The sequence below is a fragment of the Micropterus salmoides genome, unplaced genomic scaffold (genome assembly GCF_014851395.1).
Source record: "Micropterus salmoides isolate LMB-PRFRI ecotype aquatic unplaced genomic scaffold, ASM1485139v1 Ms_hic_scaffold_22, whole genome shotgun sequence".
In the NCBI taxonomy this organism is placed as follows: domain Eukaryota; kingdom Metazoa; phylum Chordata; class Actinopteri; order Centrarchiformes; family Centrarchidae; genus Micropterus; species Micropterus salmoides.
In genome coordinates, this window is record NW_024041373.1 from 7,939,852 (window position 1) to 7,964,267 (window position 24,416).

A 24,416-nucleotide genomic window follows, 5' to 3' on the forward strand; every position below is an offset into this window, starting at 1 on the left:
CACCAATTAAAACTGCAAAACATCCGAGAGGGCGACAAGACGTGCCAGAATTAAACAGGTCATTAAATCAGCCAAGGAATATATCAACATCCACACTGCCTGTCGCTGCTACAGCAGGTTACTTTGAGAAAAAGGGAACAAATATACCTCTTGTGTACTAAAATGTAGGATATCTCATGCAAAAAGTAACATTTGGGGGGTTTTCTACAGTGGCCCTGAGGTACAAAACACAACAATACCGTTTGAAACACATCCACGAAAACAAGACAATGTTTCACAATTTGTTAATGATGAATTAAACATTAAATGATTTGGCTATGTGTGTTCTATTGTTGTGCTTTCATAAATGTCTGTAATAAAATGTATTTTCTATTTTGTTAATGTGCTTCACCTAACACTGTTTTGTTTTACCCTTCAAGGCCACCGTACCATCGTTTTTCAATGGGAACAAGTGAAATTTCCTCCGTGAAAATGACACCGTCCTCTTAAATATCTTCGGTACCCTTATGAAGGTAAAACATTTATATATTTAATATTGCTTGAAACTTTTGTTTACACAGGGAAAATTCAATGAGAGCAACGCTGCAATAAACCTTTTATCAAAGAGGTTGAACAATACACAAACAAAGCACCATTACCATGTCTGATGTACACTTTGCGTTAGGTGTCAGGTGTTTGGAACATTGCTCGCCTTTATCAGCTGCATCTCGGAGATCGCTCCTCTGAGTTAATCCTCTTCGAGCCGGCGATAGCAGCAAGTGATAGTGCTGATGTCTTGTTACCAGCAACACATGTTCCCTTTCATACAACAGCAGGTTTCCAACCATTTAATGGGATTGTTGTTGTTTTTTCTTCACCCCAGCAAAACACTTTTCCTAGAAGTGGTTCGACATGTGCCCAAGGAATTTGTCTCCGTGTTTCACAACAAATCAGCCTAGGTCAGGGGCTAAGATTGGCCTCCAGTAACAGACTATTGAAAACAGCTCCTCAAAATGACGAGAGGGGGGGAAGTGGATTTTCCAGCTTAAAAGGAGAATCATCTCTGCTCAAGGCATTATCCTGTGTTCCAAGAGATTAATAAAGTGAGATGCTATTGATATGGCGCTGCGCTGTTCCTAGATCAGCGCTGGCCATTTTCACTGACAACTACTGTACTAGCTTTAAAAAAAATGCTTACATGGCTTTTACAATACTTGGAAAACATATTTACAGATGGCTTTTTGCCTTTTGTTTTTAAATTTTCTTGTATGTTCTTCAATTGAGATGATAAATGTAATATTGAGGACAACCTTCTTACAGAGTTCTTATTTCTGAGTTCTGCAATGTTTATAAAATATGCAACACACACATGCATCCAGAAATTCTCTGTAAATAAAACGAGCTATTAAACCTGTACGTTGTTCTTGCTGGAGTTATCCAAAACTTTCAAAGGCCCTAAAATCCGTAATTTTTGTCCTGTTAATAAAGCATCTCTGATGTTTCCTCAGTCCTCAGTCAAGATATATTTTCATCAAAGTGAAGAAATCCCATGTTGTACTTTGATGCGCTTAACACAGTTTAAACTCGCGTCTCATTACAGAGATAATTAATAGTTTAATTAGCACCAATTCTCACCAACTAACAGCTTCTCAGCCACACAGACATGTGAGTCACTTGAATGTAAAATGATACAAACTGAGCTTGATTTTGAAAAATTCAGCACGTGTTTTTGTACTCATATCTAGGTTCCTTCAGCTCACGTGTTTTGTATGATAATTGGCTGCAAACTTTTATTTCTGATGTTTAGTTAATTTTTCCTCGTGCTGATTCAGCCTACACAGCAATGCTGGGAGAATACTGCTCCTCACCAGGGGACAAAGTGCCCAAATATGTGCAATGCAAACAACTTAGGTGGATTCATTTTAATTCTCATTACCTTGAAGCGAAAGCATTCATGTATGATTCTATGGTGGAATAAAAATATATAAGCGAGCATTATGAATAAAAGTAATTACCATTCTTGTGCTTTTCTGCATGCTGTTTGCAATTAACACTTCGTGGAATCTGAATGAGCATTTCAGACGTGTGAGTAGCTGCGGAGGCAAACACTGCAGATCAAAAAAGATCAAAGTAACAGCGTGCGGAAATCGGTGGTTTTAGACGAGTTTACAGATGCTGAGGAGAGCTCATCACACAATGAGCAGCGAGTGTAGGCTTCGAGAAACAGCGCGTGCCTCTTGTTCGGGCTGACATACAATAGCATGTCTCCCAGCATGGGTGAGGGCCAACAGCAAAGCCTCTGTTTCAAGTCCCCCCTTCCCTCCCCAAAACATTCACTCAACTTCCAGTTTACAACTGCTCACTGTTTACAGCAGCCAAATTTCATTTTATACTCCCAAATCCTATCGCACATTATCCTGTACATTGCATTAGGGCCCTAATCTTTCCTTTCTCTTCTTAGGAAGAATAAAGGAGCGCCTTCATGATTAACCCACTTTACTGCAATAAATAAACGCATCATCCAGTAATGTACACCAGATTTAATTTGAAAGAGGGGGGGGAGGCCAGAACGCTCAAATCTCTGAAATGTAATGAAAAATAACACAATGCAGACACCAGTGGGCGCCTTAGGAATTAACGTCAATGCTCCATAATTTTTTCTCTCTCTTGTACTCTCTGGATTGGTTTTTTTCACAGCCAACTGTGTGACTTCCCCCCCTTAAACTCTGCTGTTGTGAAGTCTTCAAAATATACAAAGTGAATGAAAAGAAACAGGATCAGTCTGCCATAAAAAACACTACTTTTATCAAATTAACTTTAAATAAAATCAGAGTCTTTCTCCTTTTCCTCTGCGTTTGTCACATGAAGCCCATATTGCTTTTGGTTTCCCATCGTTTTTTCGCCTCAAACCTGAAACACAGAAAAAACATCGTATTACTGAACCCTTTAAGAATACATTTTAGCTGTCAACTTCAATCCCTGCGTGAGTAATCACTCAAAGTGCGGCTAATGCAGGTTTCAGTGGCTCTATCTTAACTGTACTTGAGCCCAGAGTGTCACACATAGCAGATATGACGGCAAACAGAAACATGAGGAAAGAGAGAGACGTCGTACCCCCAGGCTATTTCCTTCGTCCTTTTCTGAGCTGCCCTCAAAGCTTCCTCTTCCTGTTTGCGTTGCACAAAGTCACGGCAATCAGCGGCTTGAGCAATATTCACAGCCAGCTATGTAGAGGCAGACAGAGGAGAGGGCCATTAGAGAATGGAAATCAGACTGTGGCAAGAAAAAGCTTTCTGACTGATGTGTCAGGGTGGCTTCTCGTCAGTGTCTCTGCTTCCCTGTGCTGCCTCCTCCACAACACAGCAAAACCGCTATTGAGCTGAACAACACATGAATGCTGTCCTACTATCCTAGAATTCAACAAATCTTTCAAGACATTAGGACTGGTGATCGCAATGATGATCAATTCATCTCCTTAAGACATCTGGAGGTTTGTGTTCAGTACAAACACTACTGAAGTGTTCCTATGTCACTATTAGGTTTCCGGTTTCTGAAGCAGGGATGAAAGCTGAAACGATTACTCGCTTAGCTTATTGACCAAAACTGTTGATTCATTTTGCGTTGAAGTCATTAAGTCAAGAAAAGTGCCCATCTTCACAAATATGAATATTTGCTGGTTCTTCTTTGATCGTAAATTGAATATCCTTGGGTTTTGGACAGTTGGTCAGTCAAAACAAGCAATTTGAAGACTTCCCCTTGGGCTCTGGGAAAATGTCAACGATTAATTGGGGAAAACAGTTGGCATATTAATCAATAATGAAAACAATCAGTAGTTGAGTTTGAGGATTTCTGAAGCGCTTCTTGTGTTCAACCCTACAAGCTCTTTACAATCTGCACACCCAACATGTTGGAAATATCTCTAAGGCAACAATAGCCAGTAAAAAAATAAAGGCAAAGAGATACAGTATAAATAACAGTGCTCACAAATGTTACTGGGGAATGTGTGTGAGCGCATATCTGAGTGTGTGTTTTGTGTGGGGGGCGTATAGCCCTATAAATTACAGGAGCATTGTTTTATTATTCTAATCTATTGTGCCTTTTGTTTGAGGTGTTTAAGAGGAAGTCATATTTAAAGCTCCTGGTCCTCCTGCACATTGTTTTTTCTTTGATTACTTATTTTTTTTCTTGTTTAATGTGCAAATGAAATAACTGAATAAATAAACAATGTTCAGCATTTTTGCTGTTTTCCCTCCACTTAAAAAAAAACGTTGCAATGGCATTTTCCACTCATCGCCAGTGTACAAGAGACTTTTCTGTTTGGAGTACTGCAGGCAGTCTAAAATCAGAAGTGAAGAGAATGACCGTGACTGCAAGAAGCAAACATTCAAATCCCAGGGAAGACGTATGTATTGTGAAGCAGAATAATCCCAATAACCCCAGTCACACAGAAGCACAGGAAACAAAGAGAAAAATCCTGCCTCCTCTGTCACTCCTGAGATAGGTTTATTATTCAAGCAAAGGCAAACTTTGATAAACAACTTGGAACAATTTCACCAAACCTTTGGGTAATTCTCTGTAATATTCAGAGTACAATCAGGGGGGAAAGGAAAGTCTTAAGGTAATGAAGAAATGTGCCACCACTGCGCCACTTGGAGAAAAAAAAAGACCTGCTGGAAAAAAATGTTTCAATTATAATTAAGTGGGATAAACTTTATTAGAAAGACTGAAACTAAAATATCTCCTAATGCATGCTAGGATTAAGCAGGTCAGAGCGAGCAGGCAGGAAAAATTAAACTCTAAAGGCTTTTTATCACCATATTTCAGGAACCAAGGGTGTAAAATGTTCTAATTTGGGATACATTAAAAGCCATAAAGGTCTTTCAAAAAGATTAATGGTACTTTGCTTGGATTTAAGATAAGGGCTTCGGCTGGCTGCAAGTACTGGGCTCCGGCTGGGCCCTCAAGGCATTCATCTATACAGTCACTGGAAGATTTGTGAAAGCGTCTGCACAGCCTGAAGCGTACATACTATGACAGTTCTCCAGTTCTTTGCCATTTTATAGGTTTTAAATTCCTCAAATCATGTTTTCTCCTCTTAAAGAGAGTTATAACGGGTGATTGCTCTTACATTTGTAGTAGATCTGCGAGCAGATAAAACCACACCAGGGTTTCCCCTGCTCCTTGTTGGAGTGGTGTGGGTACTAAAAGCTTTTGAGTGTGCACGATGCACGCAGAGATTATAAACCAGACATTTATTAAATTGTTGACAAATCTGAGAACAGCTCCTGCTCCCTGCGTTTGCATTCTGCAAGCAAATCAAATGAAACTGCATGATGCTAAATGGTTTCATTTGGAGATTTACAGACAGAGATTTTTCTTTTTTTCTACACCAGGATTACCCACATTAACCTGCTCTCCTGTGGGGTTGCATTTGAAATGCAAAAGGTCTTGAAAAACACGCCTTCCCAAGCATTCCAAAAGCAAAATTAAAACCCACTTCCATGCACCTCATTTCAATTCACAACATAGCGTTTACTATATTTAAAGCATTAAGGTCGTTTTTTCCCTTTTTTCTATCAGTTTAGTTTACAATCCCTGATTGTCTTTACTGGGGCTCAACATTAATGTCAACCAAGTTACCTAGGAGACAGAACAGATCAAAGAGACAAAAAAAAAAAAAACGCTCAAATGTCTGATTAATCAAGCCTGCAAACAGCTTATTTCTTTTAGCCTGCATGCAAGTATGAAAATGAGATTCCGAGAGCAGTACATTGTGCAGATTTGTTCATTCTTATCTGAACAAAGCCAGCGGCAGCTTATTTCATGGATCACTGGCACTGTCAGCGCTGTGGCGCCGAGCAGGTGACGGCTCCTCTTTCTGTGGCGAGAACAAAATTAGCAAAAAGTCGGCACAAATTAGCCTCTCATATTTTCAGTAATATGACATTATTTTTCATTTACTTTTTTGATCCACTTTTCAGGATTTTTCCCCCACCCCTCCCCTTGCGTGCATATTAGTGCCAAATCCTTTCACATCAGAGGCTGGTGAAAAAATAAGAATGAAAGTACAAAGCTGATATAAAAGCGGGAGACAGGAAACCTCCTGCATTCTTTGTTTATGTGGCTCCTAAAAGCCAATTCTTCCCACTCCATCACATATTAATATACAATTAAGTGTCCATCACAGCCATGTTTCCGTGCCTTGTGTCTCTCTCTTGTGTGGCCTGGGCACAGCTCTGTTAAAAACAAGGTTTATTCAGAGGATTAATACTTTGACCTTTGGAAGATCTGAGGGCAAAAAAAAAATCAGCATGCACAATGCTGGCACTGCAGCAGCAGCAGCAGCTTAAGGCCACAAGGAGGGTTAAGTCAATAGCACCGTTTTCTGTTCATTCATGTTTGGGTCGTCATGGAGATTCAAGTGGCGATCCAAACATGGGGTCTCAATCCAAATCCCCCCACCCCCACCTCCAAAAACTGCATTGCTAAACCAAGTCTATCTTAATAACAGTTTCACACTATTTTCATTTGTTCGTCTGTTCCATTGCATCATTTCTGTGGTGTTTGATAAATGAAAGAAGCATTAGGAAGTCTTTATGAGCAGTGCAGGGTTCACAATAACACTGTGGCAATTAAACAGCAAGTGCAGAAAGACAATAGCTGAATGAAAGATGAGAAAAATACATCTCCATGTGGATAAAGTGTTAAAGCTCATATTAACAATAAGAAATAAATGATGGCTTTAAGGAAGAAATGGCCTTAAACCCATTCATAAATTTCCTATCCAGGAAGCCTCTTCCAATTAAAACGTGTGAGAGGTGGATTAACAAGGGCTATATGGCTTTGCCTCACTAAATCACCTCCCCGAGCTGCTCTGCTGCATTTGACGTGTAAACGATTAATGACCAGCCTAATTCCCTTATCACACTACCTTAATGCCTAAATAATGTGGCCTTAGTCAACTTTGGGAAGCAGGGCTATATAAGAAAGGAATGAATATCAGATTAGGCAGCTCGTGTGTTATTTCAGCATAATTTCATAGAACTGAGGCGGAGGGGGGAAGAAAAATGTGTTTCTGGCTGCAAAGCCTTGGTGATGCAGCAACATTGGGAAGGTCAGAAGATCAAGAGGTCATTCAATACCACCCATATCGCTTTAAAAAGGAAGGAATACAATGTTTCAGTTGGTCCATTTTGAGATCTAAAAAGTAATAGACCGGAGTAAAAACAAAGGATGCAAATCAACCAGAAATGCACAAGACAACAGATAGGAGTGCTACAACATCACTTGGTGTGAACATATAGCCTTGCAGGGTTAATCTTAATCTATTATTCAATTATCAACATTGTTGCTAATCGCAGTGGTGGAGGAAATATCAAGATTCTTTACTCAAGGCAGCAAAACCACACTGTAAAAGCACTCATTGAAAATGTTACTTAACTAAATGTACATAAGTAATATTAGAAAAATATAGTTAAAGAATCAAAAGTACCAGATGCTTAAAAATGTTACTACTTACTTACTATTATATATTTTATCATTAGATAATTCTTCCTGATGCATAAATTTCTAAGCAGCATTTTACTGTTGTAGTTGGTCGAGTCGATTTTTTACTTTTTTATACAGGGTCGAAACTAACGATTTTTTTAAAATGACAAATTAATGTACTGACTGTTTTCTTGATTGTTTGTTTGGTCTGTAAATGTCAATAAACTGTCAGAAATGCCCATTTCAATACCCCAAAGCAAAAAGTGATGTCTTTAAATTGTTTTGTCCAACCAGTAGTCCAAACTCCAACATGACTGAGTTTACAGTAGAAAAGGAGAAAACGCTCACATTTAAAAAGCTAGAACCATGAAATGTTTGGCGATTTTGGCATGAAAAATAAACGATTAATCAATTATCAAAATAGGTACTGATTCATTTTCTGCTCTGATTTTACATACTACTGGGTAATTTAATATATAATAATGCATCATATTTTGTAAGATCCTTATTTGTTTTTCATGTAAAACCTGTAAAGTAAATGAATGTAGTGGAGAATAAAGCACAATATTTCTGAATTGTAGCGGATAAAGTATAAAGTTGCATGAAATAAAAGAATCAATTAGAACATTTCTGAGAATTTTTGAGTGTGCCTGCTGCTTGGTATGTATCCTAGTAACCCTTTTTCTGATTTGGGCCAAGTGGATGTGCATTGGGTGCCAGACGCTGGATGTGATAGTAGCATTCATCCAGGAGTACAAGAAGGACTTATTGGTGATAGTATTTGTGGCAGTGATAGACCTGCTACTACTTCAGGCAGTGGTATGAGTGCTAATATCACCAATAGAAGTATTAATGGCAGTAGCTGTATCATAGCTCATAGCCACAATGAGAGAGAACACAATGGTTGAGCATTGTCATAACAGGAATCAAGGCAATGTTAAGATCATCAGTAGCACCTGAGCTACCTTAAAGCTGCTGCTTGGTACAAACAGACAATTTGGGAGGAACCAGCACGGATATTAGACTGAGAGTTAAGCAGTCTAATTAGCCAATCACAGTAAGCTTTGTCCATTTTTGCTCAGCGACTGCTGGTAAATGCAGCCCCTCAGGGCCAGGGGGCCCAGTGAGGTGAGATACAAATGCGCCACATGTATCCGCAGGCAGACAACAGCGTATGTGCCAAAAATTTTAAAATACAGTCATAGCTCAAAATGTATCGGTCATATTGAAAAAGTTAGAATTATTTTTCTACGTGAAAGTATGATGAAGTAAAGTGGGTCCACAAAGGTGTGGATGGGAGGATGTGCAAATGTGGAGTGGTTTTTTTTTTGTGCTTCTTTGTAATTAGTCAAATCACTACAAAAGTCATAGCTCACCATTCCAACTCAAACGTACATTTTCATGTACTTTTTGTGTCCTGGTGAGTTTTTCCATAAGAATGTCTGTACAGAAGATGTCAAATAATAAGATTAAGACAGCAGGCACACTAACATAAAGTTCTTCAAAAGCGTACTTAAGTAGCCCAACTAAATGTTGCAGTTTTGCTTAGGAGTTTGTTTTTAACTTAGATTTCTCTGAATGACAAAACAACAATGACTGCTTCACTACTAAATTCAGTAAAAGAAAAAACACTGTTAAACAATATAATGAAAATATAGCGAAAGCAAAAACAATTACAATATGGCAAATACAAAGTCCAAATATCACAGCATGCACCCCCTCGCCCATATATTCCCACACTGTTTCTCTCAAAAGTTTATCAGTCTTTCATGGGGCAGCTTCATAAGAGCGTTTTGCAATCTTGCCTCCTCTTTGACAAACAGAATTACATGGCATGCAAAAAGAAAGCCACTCCAGGGAAGCCACAGTAGAACAGCCATGCCTCCATTTTCTGATGCTAGATACACATGGCATGTCATCTTTAGGGAATAGACCAAAAAATAAAAAATTATATATATATATATATATATATATATATATATAAAAATCTCTGAAAGTTCGCTTTCTTTGTGCACATTTCATTATCTTGCCTCTTCTGAGTAGGGTAGGCTTATTAGTAAGCTTTGAACTCACACTTACAATAATATGCCATCAACAGTTTTATAAGCTAATTAGAAAAAACAGTTTAATTAATGAGTGACTGGCAATAAAATGGCAATCATGAAAAAAGGAAACAGAGGGTGCTAAGCTTCCACTACCACCAATTAAGGCCTAATTACAAACAAATTATATATGTGTTTTGCTGTGGGCTTTAATTTAAAAAAATGGCTTTAATTAAAAGAGAAAACATGCTAATTAATTAAACAGCACACAAATCTACATTGAAAAGTATGCTTTGTCTATCAAGTAATTAATGAAATACAATAATCCAAATGAGATTCCCAGGCATTTGATAAAAGCTTAGTACCCATTTCAAAATCCATTTCAAAATTAATGGGCGAAAATTTAATGTGAGTCATCCAGAGATACAATAAAAGTTCATTCAGTGATAAATTGCCTATGCTGAAGGAAAAATGAACAAAGAGGAGAGTTTCCCTAAACTCTCTGCGAGGTGGCCTGGGGGGGCTAGCAGGGGAGACGGAGTCAGCCTCCTACTCTGATATGGGGCGGGGACAGTCAGAATCTGATAAAGCCCGCTTCCCACAAAAGCGCCGCTCATTAATTTTTTGATTACAAACATGGGGCATGGCAGGGAGAAGGTGGTGGGAAGAAAAAAGGTGTTAAATAACATGAATATCATGAAACACTCTTAGTTCAGCTCTTTGTTTCAACTAAGCCACCATGTCTCCTTCGACAAAATGCTTCGCCACCTTTGTTTCACAGCATTTAAGTGAGGCTTTCCAAAGGGTAGATTTCAAGGACAGCGGGGCTTTTCCTTTCAGCTGCTGCTTCTATTGAAATACGAGCTGCAACATAATGAGGGATATTAGAATCATCTGCAGGTTCAAACATTAAAGAAACCATAAATGGCTCTAGTTTATACATATTCATATGGTTAATGATTGTATGTGATCCAACTATTAGGAGGATACACTTTGTAAACAATTTAGACAGGTTAATCACGCTCAAAACAGGGTCTAAAGAGAGGTCAACCAGCCAATGGCCATCCAGAGTACAGGGATAGATTAGAGTCACAAACATTTTGTTCAGCCAGGCAATTAGTCAACAATCCAACAAAACACAGACAGTAAAAGACCAGTAACAGTATACACAATTCAACATTAATGCAGTATTGTTCTATACTGAAATATACTATTTATTATTTCTTTCTGCAAAATTGACCGAAACAAAAGAGACAAAAAGAATTAAAACGTCTTCCTGCCTTTTACAATCTGACAGTCAACACTGAGTTTCTCAGAAATGATGACTGACATGGGGAAGACTTCAAAGTTGTTGTTTTTTTGTTTTGAGTTTGCTGAGATTGTGAGACATAAAACCCATGTAAGATGTTGCTGTGCTGAAGTGTAAGCCAGACATCTTAAACAGGTTTGGACATTTATACAATATAGGTCAGATTTACTAAAGGTTTGCGTGAGTAAAAACGTGTGCAAACTTGATATCACCAGCAAATTAACACGTAAGCTGATCTACTAACGGTGTGCACGCAGAATGACGTCTTTCAAAAGTGCAAGATAGCACCTGTTGTTCATTTAGTACTTTTGCCTTAATAATTATGCAATTTGGGGCGTTTCAATTTTATTGTGTTAAGTAGTGGGAGGGTAACATGCAAAAACATTTATTTACTACACGTGATCTACCAAGCCTAAACGCAATTTCATGTGAGTGTAACAGCATCTGTATTTAATACGTTTGAAAGGAAGGTGCAAACCTCCAAGTGTTGCGCAGAAATGGCTGCTGTTATTGTTGTGAGGAGGAGACACAACCATAATGAAAGAAAACGTAGAGAAATGAACAATATCAGATAATATTATTCTATATCCAATATATAGAAATAAAATTATTTTATTTTATTTACTCGATGAACTATCAGAATTGAATTTTATTTTGGATTTTCCTTTAGCTTTGGCAATACTGTTGCATTAACATTCACGCCAATAAAGTGTTTTGTTTCGACCTGACTTCTTTTCTCCGTGAGATGGAAGAATTTAGACAGTTGCGTGGCGCTGCAGAGAGCCCCCAGCTGCAGTAGTGCATGGATCATGCGTAAAATTCATCCAGCCAGAGGGAACGATCACCAACTGTTCACAGCGCGCCGGTCGTAATAGCGACACAACCCATTGTAGGTATCGGAGAGGGAATGGGGCGTTGGGGTGTACAGAACCAGGGACAGGAGATCACGGAGACGGTCTGTGATTGTTCCCTCTGGCTGGATGAAGCACGATCTGCTGGCATTTCGTCACGTCTGGGTCATTGCAGCATACTGTAGCTGTTTCTGCTGGGGTTTCCCAAAAGTTTTTCACGTGTGCTGTCCCAAGTACTTGGTGCAAACTCAGGCAGGATGGGCAGGTACATACCATTTCCACATACTAACGCACTGAATGAAACAAACCAAGGTTTTTACGCAGTGGCTGTTTTCCCTCCCAACTCTCCATGGTGGAAACCATTAAAACACCAATATTTTAGAATGCACACGCAATTTAGCACCCTTTATTGAGTTAGTAAATCGGGCCCTCTGTGTCAATTCAAGCAATATCGAGCAAAATGCTGCATTTTAACAACACTTTGGACAGAAGTGGGTGTTGTATTCACGGTGTTCTTTTATCTTTTTTATTAAATGAAAGCATCCCAACAATTACATATAAAGAGAATGGTGTCTTAATTCAGTTATTCAAATAATGTGGTTTTGTTGCATGTGAATGTAATAAGTGGGTTAGAAAGAGATTCTACCCTTTTAGAAAAGTGACCAGTGTGTTTGATTTTGTTTAATTTACTGTAGCTGTGGCATTGCAAAATTTGATCCCATTCACTTTTGGTTTTCAACCATGTATGCAAACTCTTACCTGCATGCATGATGGAAGGGGCACCAACATTATGGGGTCCAAAAGCGCAGTACAAGAAGAGGTAAACTGTTTCATTCCTAACACCTGTCAAAACTACTGGGCTGGATATTAAAGGTCAGTGTAAACAGACCTGAACCAGATTACAGCCAGTGACATATTGGATAGAAGTGTAGCCAGTGGATCAAGGACTGAATGAACAGTTCTGTGAATACAACAATGAACTTAGTGCAGTAAACTTAATGCTTTTGATCATCGCTTGATTTAATAATTTGAATAAAAGGTCCATTTCCAACTGACTTGAGTCTGCTGTAGGAAGGATTGCACTACCATGGTTGACACTTATGTAGCGTTTAGAGCTCCAACTAGATAAGAAAGTGGTTCTCATAGTATCAATCCTCCATAGTGCCTAGCTCTTATATATACTGTATAGACTGAAAAGAAAAACTGCATTTTAGGAAATATATGCTTCTTTGTGTTTGTTGACATTTGCAGGTCTGCTTCTTTCCCGTTGGTTCAGGAGAAGCCAGCAGCCATGCAACTACTTTTTACTTTTCATATTCATTAGCTCCTGGATATCAAGAAATGGACTTGACACCCCCTATTGTGACAGCCTGAGAGAGTTTCTGTTTTGAAGTGGTAATGCCACTCTTAATAGCTGTGATGAGTGCTATGGGGAAACTGTAAGCTCTAACATGGCGTGTCTTTTGTGGTGAAATATACCCACTTACAATATATAAAGTACAGCTCCTGACTATTTCAAAAGACCTCAGTGGCTTTGTTTGGGGAATGGGGAAAAAAGAGCGAGGAAGTAATTATTTGTTGTGAGGATGATGATGTATGAAATACTACAATGAGAAGGTGGATTAGTGTAACAAAGAAAAGTATTGAACAGTAGCAGTCATCTTTAGGGTACAGTCCTGACAGACACCAATACAAAATTCCCTCTCAGATCATATGTTCAGTGCTAGATTTTATTGGAAATACCAATCCAGGTTGAGAAAATTATATGGTTCAACCTTCGACCTTATATGACTCAATAAGGGCAGTGCGGTGGTACAGTGGTTAGCACTATTCAAACCCCGGTTTCCCCGGCCTTTCTGTTTGGAGTTTGCATGTTCTCTTTCTCCCACCATCCAAAGACATGCAGGCTAGGTTAATTGGTGTCTCCGAAATTGTCCTTAGGTTTGAGTGTGACTGGTTGTTGGTCTATGTGTGGCCCTGCGATGGACTGGCGACCGTCTAGGGTGTACCCCGCCTTACGCCCAATGTAAGCTGGGATTGGCTCCAGCCCCCCACGACCCTGTACGCAGGATAAGCGGTTGACGATGGATGGAGTTCAAAATGTGACGTTAGCAAGATTGGCAATGGGGTAGGGATGCACCGAATGTTCGGCCACTGAAATGAATCAGCTGAAAATAGCAAAAAATAAAATAAGTCAAAAGACCAAATAAATTTTACTGAACGATTACGTTGACATGTCGGCTGTGTGGAAGCATTTTAAAGTGTTTGCAGACACTGTTCTGCTGAATTGTCTCCTAGCACTTCCACACCATCTGTGGCTGCCTTCTTAGTGTTTGTCACTCGTTTCAGAGAAGGCAGGTTAGCGACTTTCCTGTCAGTTTCTCTCTTTACAAAGACAAGTGTTGCAGCATGAGAGTCCTACCTGAAGAGAGGCTGTGAAGTCTTCATGTTACACAATACGAGCACCACATACAACATTATTTATCAAATTGGGTCGGACTTGATGAATTTAACGCAAAGGATACACATGTCCGGTTTTAGTCCGGTTTTCAAAATAAGGTGTCTATACAGTATGGAAATAAGATTAATTGGATTATATTCACAGAAAGTATAAAACATTTTACATGTGTCCATTAAAAGTAAATGGACACACGTAATTTACTTTACTGGACCCTCTTGGGCCTCGGACCCACCCTTCATCGTCTCTCCTAATCCTGTGGGAAACACTGAGTAAAAAGCACATTTTGACTATTTAATTTATGCAATGGTAAAAAAAAAAAGAAAAGTGAATGTACTTCTTCGGTGTTTGGCAAATTTTTTCATCATATTCGGCTTCGGCCAACAATTTTCATTTCAGTGCATCCCTACAATGGGGTTCAGTATTCTACAGCAGATCATGTGTATAAATGCCTACATGGCCTGGGACGAGGCTATCTGTTTGATACAATACATTAGTTCACACTGCACTTTCGATGACATAGGAAGCCCCACCGTGCTTTGTAATACTGATGAGTTATCAGCTTTTTGCACCGGCTCATTTACCAGGAACAGCTGCATATTCAATCTGTCAAATATGAGCTACTGGATGCTATCAAGGCTCCTGACAGGCTGTAAGCCATTTAGACTATACAGTATGTGTCAGTCACTCTATGTTATGCTAATTACTGAATTAATTAGCCCATATGCAACTTGCAGCGGAGTAAAATAGTGTGCAGTAATCAAAGGATGGAGACCCAGTCTTCTTAATTGGAGGACTTGCACCTTTTAATCTACTGAACTACTAGGACGACTTTAGAAGCGAGAAGCTTGTAACATCATTTTGTGTCTTCTAAAGACTTGTGGAAAGAAATCTAAACGTGCTGAGAAGTATCAACAGACATTTTTATGAGAAAAGAAACCCTATCTGCACAGTTTAAAGGAATACATTAGGGAGCTTTGTCTAAGCAATGTAGACATAAACAATATTTTGTTACCTAAAAGGGACTGTGATTTCATTGTGCCATCTTCGTGGGCGTTAATACTTTCACTTAAAAACAGAGAACGTCTTCATGAATTCATCTAAAACAAAGACTTACAGCCTTGGGAAATATTTAAAAACTGTAATAAGAATACAAAACCTCAACCTGCAATTTCCAAGCAGCGTGGCTCAGAAGTTTGACAGATGAAAGAACGCACATCTCTGAATTTGTAAAGAGCCTTCAAAACAGGTTTTTCCCAAATTGTTTTAATGTTCAGATTAAAAGAAGAAAGTAGAGCAAATGGAAATCATTAATTGATTTGTGGGAGCTCAAAACAGCAGAAACAAACATTTACGTCTCATAAAAGGGGGGATTCTGACAGCAAGCTCTCTATCTTCCTTCCATTTCCCTTTGCTTTGAGGAGATAAGTGGGAAACCGTTAGATTGAGGATGAAAATACACTGAAACATTGTCATCCAAAATGTACTAGCGTTTTCTTTACAAAACAATGCCTAGAGGGACAAACAGGCCTCTTTACTTCCTCACAGCTGTCAGAATGCTTTTGCATTTTTTTGCGAAGAAAACCTGTTCCTATTCTTCCAGTGAAAAGCCTGCCACAATCATGTCTTGGTGTTATGACCGTAAACAAATTAAACATCTAAGCCATTCCGTGCCAAATGAGCCACTCAATTATAACCTTGAAATTGATTCTGGCCACAGTGGGGATTATTGATCCTCTAAATGTTTGTCACACTGCTGCTGTCAAAAGTGAACAGGAGTGCTGTAAACAAACATGTTGGTCTTAATGCTATCTGCATTACAGGCTGCATCGTTCAAGATATAATATAATCCTCTCTAACTGATTCAGAATCCTTCAAACTTTTTGGCTTTTAGCTGCCCCTTCTCTTAATAATTTCCATATGTTCAGCACGGTCTTTCTTTGTATTCAAAAGTGAACGATAAAGAACTTTACATCACCGGGGTTTTGGGGATTTCAAAATGGTCAATTGACTCTCGTGAAATGAAGTTATCACTGCTAAACAATGAGCTGTGGCTGCCAGACTGCTGTCACGGCCCATCACGGTTCTGGCAAGACGCGACGCAGGTGCCAGGGAAGCGAGAACCTCAGCTCAGTCTAAAAACCAATCCACCGGCGCTCTAAGAGGCTTTCTGAAAGCACAGTGCAGGTGCCACTCACAAGAGCTTTCATTTAAGTCCCCCATATTTGACCACTCTGCTAGCAGTTAAGATGGGAATATGAAAGGGCTCTGATGCCACACACTAATGTCTATTATACACTGGAGTTACCAGGGCCACGCATGTAATGCCATTTCAATGAATAGTACAACTGCTTTTTTCCTTCTTTTTTTTTTTAAACACAGATCCTTGTTTTTGGAGTCTACTTAATCATTCAAGAGAGTAAGCTTTTCCAGGAAAAGGATATACTTTACAGGAATAAAATCTCATGCAAGCACATATTCTGAATTCCTGTTTACAGTTTGTGGCATCATTTCCTGCTGAATGTCATCGTTTGGGTTGACACATCTAGTCTAGAGGTCAAGTGATGTTTCCTACGGTTTAGGATTCACTGTGGCAGTGCTGTATCCGCCTGGTTTAATCATCAGTACAACAGACAAAAACAGTGTGGAAGAAGCTATTTTGGGCACCCTGGTTCCAGGTAAATAGCCCATTCATTCATTCCATTGAAAATATTACGTGACTGACTGTTGGAGCACTTTTACGGCTGGGATGGGCATGTAACCCACCTCGTTTATCATCAGTACAAAAGTCAAAAACTCTCTCTTCTTTGATAAGTAGTCAAAAGGTACAAGCACCTGGACATAAAAACATGAGATGAGAAGCTGAACACGACTCCTACAGTATATTTCATGGAGAAACATCTAATCACAGCACTTATGTTACATGGCTGAGAGTAGCTGCCAGGCAACCAGTGGAAACTCCAGAAAGTTACTGAGCCAGCCTAGCTACTTACTCCTGTTTCCAGCCTTTGTGCTAAGCTAACTGGTTGCTGGCTCTAGCTCTAGACTTCAGGAGGTAAAGAATATGAAAACTAAAAAAGTAGTGGCATGCTTCTCCTGGCCTCTCCTGAAACAATGGGAAAGAAGCAGGCAAATGGCATGACACACAAGAGGCATATATGTTCTAAAAGGCATTTGTCTTTTCAGGCTATACAGTGAAAGAGAGCTAGGCACTATGCAGGATCAGCATATTTCAGACATACCTGTTGACAAACTGTTAAGACAGTTTTATAATACAGTGGAAACCTCTTAATGAGATCACGTCTGTCTTGGTCAAACTGATCACTATAGGAGATAATTGTTATAACTATTTTTTTTTCTTTATTTCTCATGCAGGTTACCATCTAATTCAAAGACATTTTTATATTTATTACATAAATATTAAGTATTGAAACAGACAGCTTCACGTTTACTGAATTTCATTGACTGTTTCAAAATACAGTGCAGCTTTTAAAATTACTGTACAAATGAAATAACTGTCCTGTGTATAATTCAAATACACTATGCAGTACTAATATGCAATATAAAATATAGCTTACTGTAGTTAAAGTTATAACTAGGCTATTGCCTAAAATAGGATTGTGCTGTTTACAAATACAGTAATGTCAGAAGTGCAAACAGGCTACTAAGCCACAGCTTGGCAGTGGTTTCAGTGCATTTCCAAAGTTTAAACAGGCCTGAAAATAAACTGTAGGCTTTCAATGCCAAACTGGTAGCAGAGTTTGAAAACAAAGATTCATTAAATATTCCGTACTTTAAGCGGAGTACTTCATTATGATAAGCAAATTTATTTAACTAGCATTTGTATGGGAATAATTCTGCCTCAAGCTTTTTGATCCATATAATGTAAACTATTCCTTTAAATCAATACAATTATAGATTATTTTATTAAGCAACTACAGTACTGTGTTTTGTTGACAACAACAAAACATTTTGAATTTGCAACAACTCCCTTCTTTAATCACTCTTCATCCATAGCATTGGCAACAGAGGCTTATGGGTATTGTAGTATTTAAAGCTGCCCGCCATGCTAAACTAACAGACAAAACAGGATTTCTTGGAAATTAAGTCTGAAGAATTAAAACTGGCGACCATAACATAAACCTACAGTATAGGATTAGTACGTTATACAGGAGAATCCCGTGTTTCTATGTCGAGAAACATTGGTGATATTATTAGAAGAAAAACGTAAAATGGCAATTCATACTGGGGAAAAATACTTCCTGACCCAGCAGCCCTGCCTACTTTGCAACTCTATAGCAATCCCAGACTGAAATGAAATATGAGCCCACAGTGTTTTACATGTTTGTGTTGCTCCTGTTACAAGATGAAAAAGCTTATGGGATGCTGTAAGCAACATGCATCGTGAAACAAAGAAGTTTAACTTTGATGCTCAGAGTAGAGCCATTCCCCCAGTGGAGAAGTAACATGGAAGCTGTATGTCTTTTTAACCACAATTATAAGTGTGTGTGGGCTACATGTTATGCTAAATTAGTTTCAAACCACTTGATCCTTGATGCCTGCCAAGGCGGCTAGTTACAAAACTTCAGGCACCGCATTTAGGGACATGTACACTTCAAAGGTATGAAACTCTTACCTGGAGAATGATTTAACAGTTGGCTTGAAAGCAATGCACCCTTCATTAAAAAGCAGAGCCAAAAGTCCTTTAGACACTGCAGCACTTCAAAACTAAGGGGAGGGCTTTCCATTAACTCAATGGAAAAGGGCTGCAGGACTGAATGGTGGGTGTCTGCGTGTGTTTTTGTTCCTCTATGTCTTTGCAGCAGAAATGGCCACGGATCCATTAGCCTGATTTGTCACAGCAGGAGCACCCCAAAGATCTCTTATCAGCACAACGTACCTCTCGAGTGGCGAGTCTGTCGCTCAATTCCTCCGCCTTTGCAATGTCCCCTTCAGCTATGGCCCTCTCTATGCTCTTTTCTAGGCCGGACTGGAGAAGAGAGGAAGAAAAAAAAAAATCAGATTTTTTTTTTTTTTCTTTTTTTTTGAAATAGGGGTAGAGAGAAAAAAAAAAAAATCAAAGAGTAACTTCAAAAGTCCCCAGGGCCTTATTTTTAATATGATTGCCATTACTACAAATATGTAGATTTCCCTTCACAAATGAAACCCTTTTTGATTGGATATTAGTGGGAAATCTTAGAAATGCTACAGGAGATTACCAAACATAAATGTGACTCTTTAATTACACATTTCCATTACAGGCCTAAGCAGAGAGGGGTGCAGACAAGCCCCCGGTTACTGATGGCAAGGCAGTTCTGCTGTGATGAGCCTATCTGAGGAAGCGGAGCAGCAGATTTCTTCATCCCCCCAAAATTTCATCATGCTAAAAAATGCACTGAAAAGAGGCTGTAATTATTAATGTGCCTCTTCTGATGTATTGTTTTCACTCAATTGTAAAAGTAAAGGGACAATCCCATCAGCCTTGAAAACACAGAATTAGTCAAACAATTTTCTCCGTGACTCGACTTGCTTGGTCTTGAATTTGCTTAGTTTCTACATTATAAACTGAAGTTGACACTGATACAACCTGACTTGTGACCTCAATTATCGTCTGTTGTATCACACAAACAAAACTGACAGACCATCATGCCATGTGCCATGAAATGTGTTTTTAGGGTCGCTGAAGAAATTGTGTTAGCAGATGAATGACTCACATCTGGCTGCTATGACTGTGTGAAAGACTTAAGAAATAAAAAAAAAGATATATTAATTACAGGGAACTGCATTAAAGGGATGAAGGAGTCCCTCATTATGTTGATGTGACAAGTTCTGTTTCATTCAGCTTGTTAATCATTTCTTTTATACTCATAGTTGACTTATTCGAAATGAGGCTAAAATCTGCAAAAACTCAATTTTATGCTGCTCTGAGATAAATTAAGCACAAAATACTCCAAAATAATCATAATAAGGATTTCAAATTGAAATGAGAATAGTTCCTATTCACTGGGTCAGCTATAATGTTCATCAGGCTTGCAAATATTTTGCTTCATTGGCACTTTACAAGCCTTTGCATAAAATGTTCATTCATCTGTAATTACAGAAATGCATCCGAAAGAAAGAAAGTTACATTTCTTCAATTATGACAGCAGTGGTTCATGCCCATTTATTATCTAAACATTAATTTAAATGTTCTAGCTGCAATCACCGAGGCTGTATCAGGTACGCTAACCCTCTCTGCTTTTGTCAAGCAAAATTTGGATTTTCATTAGATTTCTTGCAGAGGAAAAACCTACATCTGACTTTAATCTCAACCGCACAAGAAAGGAGATTCATCCTAATCTTATCACTAAATGTAGCCAGACATAATCCTTCATATTCATCTCAGTGTCAGGTCGAGTTACCATAAGGATTCTTCTAATCCTAATGTCATATCACATAAAACAATGAGAGGATAGAGTGCCTCTGAAACACAAAGGAAGGGAAGGTGTTACTAACAGCTACGACTGACACAGTATTAAACCTCAGCAGATAAGTTGGAAGGCAGGAGTCTTTGTTACCTTCGGAGGGGGTTTGGAACATGCAGGGGGGTGAAATCGATCATTTACACCAAAATACTGCTTAAGCTCATCCCAGTGCTTCTCCCGCTCCTCCTGACGCTCTCTGCTGACAGAGAAAATGTGTGTGAATGTTCATTACATGTAGACCAGCACTGTGACAAGGCAAGCTATCACTGTGTCCATCCAACAACTGGACTCTATTTCAATCACTATGCTGATCTGTGATCCGATCTGATCAGATCTATATTATGTCTAGATGAGTGTCACACAGCATGGTAATGTCATTAGCGCTGGTAAAAAGGTATAATGTTTGCACATTTTACCTCATCAGACTTCCCTCAACACAATACAGCTATGTTGCTACACTGGTTGATGTTCAGAACTTGACGACATATACTGTAGATGATTTAGCAAATAATTCCTAACTATAAAGGATCCCTGTTTCATATACTGCCAAGCACAGTATATGTTTTTTCTACCTTACAGGCAGCCACTGAATTCTGTCTGTCAATATGCTATAAGGATCAGCTTGCATGCTTGTAACTAGTCCAATGTATTTTTTGTATGTAAAATGTTATCATTATGTGATAAGTGTTGCTGAAAATTGGTGTGAAGGTCCGATATCTGAGATTTCGGTGTTGGCTGCAGCTTTTTATTTTGGCAGTCCAGCCTGTTGGCTACACATTTGCCACATTTGCCACAGCTGCATGGGAATAATTACATGAATCGTTTGGGGTATAAACTCATTTCTTTGGCTGGACATTATAATGTGGTACCTTTTCTCTGTAGGTTCCTGACTTTCTGTTCCTGTTGAATGACACAAGAGACACAGTTGAAGGTTTGTAGTATGACACAAATTAGCATTAGCTACCCAGAAGTCATTAAGTTTAACTGGTGCCAATATGGTGCTGTATTATATATTAAGAGGGTCATCTAAAGTTCTAATACGGGTAAGTGTGAGGTTTGTAATTTTTATTTTTTATTGTGCTCCTTTTGATTACATACTGACTTGAAGCCCACTGAACAAGGCAAAATACACACTAACAGAAGCAGACATTTTGGCTCTACATCAACATTACATTTTGATTGTATTACCACTTCCAACTTTCTTGTGTCGTCTTCTTTTTCTTCTTCTGGGGACCTTCATTGTCTTAATTTCGTCACTTTTCTTCCGTAGATCCTGGAATTTCTTAAACACACACACACACACAGACAGAATTCACAAGAGCACCACAACCCTTGAATACACATCATGATATGACACAGACACACAGTCCGTCAGGGCTTAAAAACATTTAATTAAGCACAGTTTGTTCTGAATTTCAATAAATTGTAAATCGCTACCCTCACAGGTACACTACAGCTAACTTAGCTTGTATTTCAGAGTGAATGCTACTGCTAAGCTTAGCTCACGGCATACCAAATCGACTTACTTGCCACATTTCCTGGGATATACCAGGCATACTGTATGACGGGGACTCAATGTCTGCATCGCTGGCAGCGTGAACCGACTGTGCCTCCACAAGTGAGCCCGTGTTTTCCCCGGCAGAGCTCAACTTTTCAGCGGAGGTCTCACACTTCTCCTGCTCATCCTCCTCGTCATCTGGACTGAGGTCGTCTTCCGTTAAACCTTCGGGCAGGAGTCCGCTGTACATTCCGTGTCAGCAGTCAGATTATACGATAATTTATCTTTTCACTAGACTAAAAACCGTCAGAAATAGGTAAATTATAAAATCTGAGCAGTTGTTGGGGCTAGCTCTCATTTCCGGGTAAACATTGTGACGTTTCAAGTAGGAACGCAGCGATTGGCTGATAGCTAAGGACGGCACAAATGCTCTTATTGGCTGGGGGGGGTTGTGGTAAGAACAGCATTTAACAGTTCAGAGTTTAATGGTTTTGTGGTTTTTGTTGATTTAACTTGTCGTTTGTATTGACTAGACATATGGAACCGCATATTTAAAGAGTTATAGCAGTCCAAGCAAGTCTGAGCAGTGAAGTAAAGTCAAGAGCAGGCGGTTGTTGAGCATTTCTAATTGAGGTGAAACAGGCTACTGACAGGTCCGTGAATTACCAAGAATCATTCAAATGTTAACCTATATTTGTGTCATGTTCTTGGTGAGATAAGCTTCCTTCTATGACCAATGGTTAGCAATTTGCTCAAAGTGCTTTGGGCATTACATTATTATTAGAATGATTAGCATGCAAATCTTGTATAGCCCCTGGCACAGGCACAGGCACATCTACCCTTAAATTGCTCTTTCACACTCATTCACACTAGGCTTTCTTTTGGTTGCATCTTATTGCAAAGCCAATAATCTACATAAATTAAAGCCTGTAATTTGTGTGGCATATGAATGTAGAATAAAGAGCGAGACCTATAACACCAATGTATAGCCTATAAATAGGTCAATAGCCAGGATCAGGTTAGGCTAGACACTGTAAGGGAAAAAAGAAACGAAGTATCTGGAAGGAAAAGTATTTTAGGTAAACCAGCAGTGTTGTATAGGACTGTCTGGTAGTGATAACTGATTGATTGAACTTTGTCTGTTTTTGATGATTTGCTATTCTTTTCATTTAACAAAAGTGGCCAACCTTCTCAAATGTTAAGCAACCATACATAAACTTTGCCTGAATAAAATACAGTTTAAAATTGGCAAAATTTAGATTTGAAGCAGAAAGCGCTGAAACAAGTGCCCATTTACACAATTAATCCAGAACAGAAAATTAATTGACAACAATTGACAACATTCTTCCAGCTTCTCAAGCAAATGGAAAAAATAAACAGAATTAATTATCTTTGGGTTTTGGACTGTTGGTCAGGCAAGATATTTGTAGACCTCATTTTGTTCTCTGGGAACTTTTGATATTTAACTATTTTTTCACATTTTATAGACTAAATGATTAATTGATTAATTAAAAATATAATCTACAGTTAAACTAGGGATACACCGAAATGAAAATTCTTGGCCAAGGCCAAAACCATTTTTCACATTTAACACATTTTTCCTTTATTTTTCCTTTATTTTTTTTTTTTTACCATTGCATAAATGAAATGGACAAAATGTGCTTTTTACTCAGTGTTTCCAACAGGATTTGAAGAGACTATGGTGGGTGGGTCAGAGGGCCAAGAGGGTCCGGTAAAGTAAATTACAATTAAAATGTGTCCATTTATTTTTAATGTACACCTGTAATATGTTTTATACTTTCTGTGAATATAATCCAATTAATCTTATATGTCCATACTGTATAGACACCTTATTTTGAAAACCGGACAAGTGAATCCTGGTGCTAACTCATCAAGTCCCACCCAATTTGATAAATAATGTTGTATGTGTAACATGAAAACTTCACAGCCTCTCTTCAGGTAGGACTCTCATGCTGCAACACCTCTCTTTGTAAAGAGAGAAAGTGACAGGATAAAGTCTCTAACCTGCCTGTCAGCTCGCTCTGGGCCGTTTCACTGGATTTACCATAAAGCCTTGAATACGTGTGCACTCCAAATTTAGGTGCGGCTAGCTTAATCGCATTCTCAGAAACTGAAAGCCTGTCAGACTGTTTGTTTCCTTTTCTAAGAAGTCAGCAACAGATGGTGTGGATGTGCTAGGAGACAATTCAGCAGAACAGTGTCTGCAAACGGCGATTTTTGCGTCTTTGTTGGACACTTTAAAATGCTTCCACACATGTCAACGTAATTGTTCGGTAAAATTTTACTGCAGTCTTTTGTTTTATTAG

General features: G+C 38.8%; 1 protein-coding gene across 2 annotated transcripts; it reads right to left on the reverse strand.

Moving 5' to 3' along the window:
• Nucleotides 1-583: 583 nt before the first annotated feature.
• fam204a (family with sequence similarity 204 member A) lies at nucleotides 584-22,479 on the reverse strand. 2 transcript variants are annotated; one of them, XM_038737567.1, is made up of 7 exons: nucleotides 22,118-22,479; nucleotides 21,780-21,873; nucleotides 21,461-21,491; nucleotides 20,685-20,787; nucleotides 19,028-19,117; nucleotides 3,094-3,203; nucleotides 584-2,889 (listed from the first exon to the last, which is right to left on the reverse strand). In XM_038737567.1, exons 1-7 carry the CDS (start codon nucleotides 22,337-22,339, stop codon nucleotides 2,838-2,840), a joined length of 702 nt encoding a protein of 233 aa, XP_038593495.1. In that variant the 5' UTR covers nucleotides 22,340-22,479; the 3' UTR covers nucleotides 584-2,837. The 2 variants fall into 2 exon arrangements, with proteins under 2 accessions (XP_038593495.1, XP_038593494.1); XM_038737566.1 differs by having other exon boundaries at nucleotides 20,685-20,790.
• Between the last annotated feature and the right edge of the window lie 1,937 nt (nucleotides 22,480-24,416).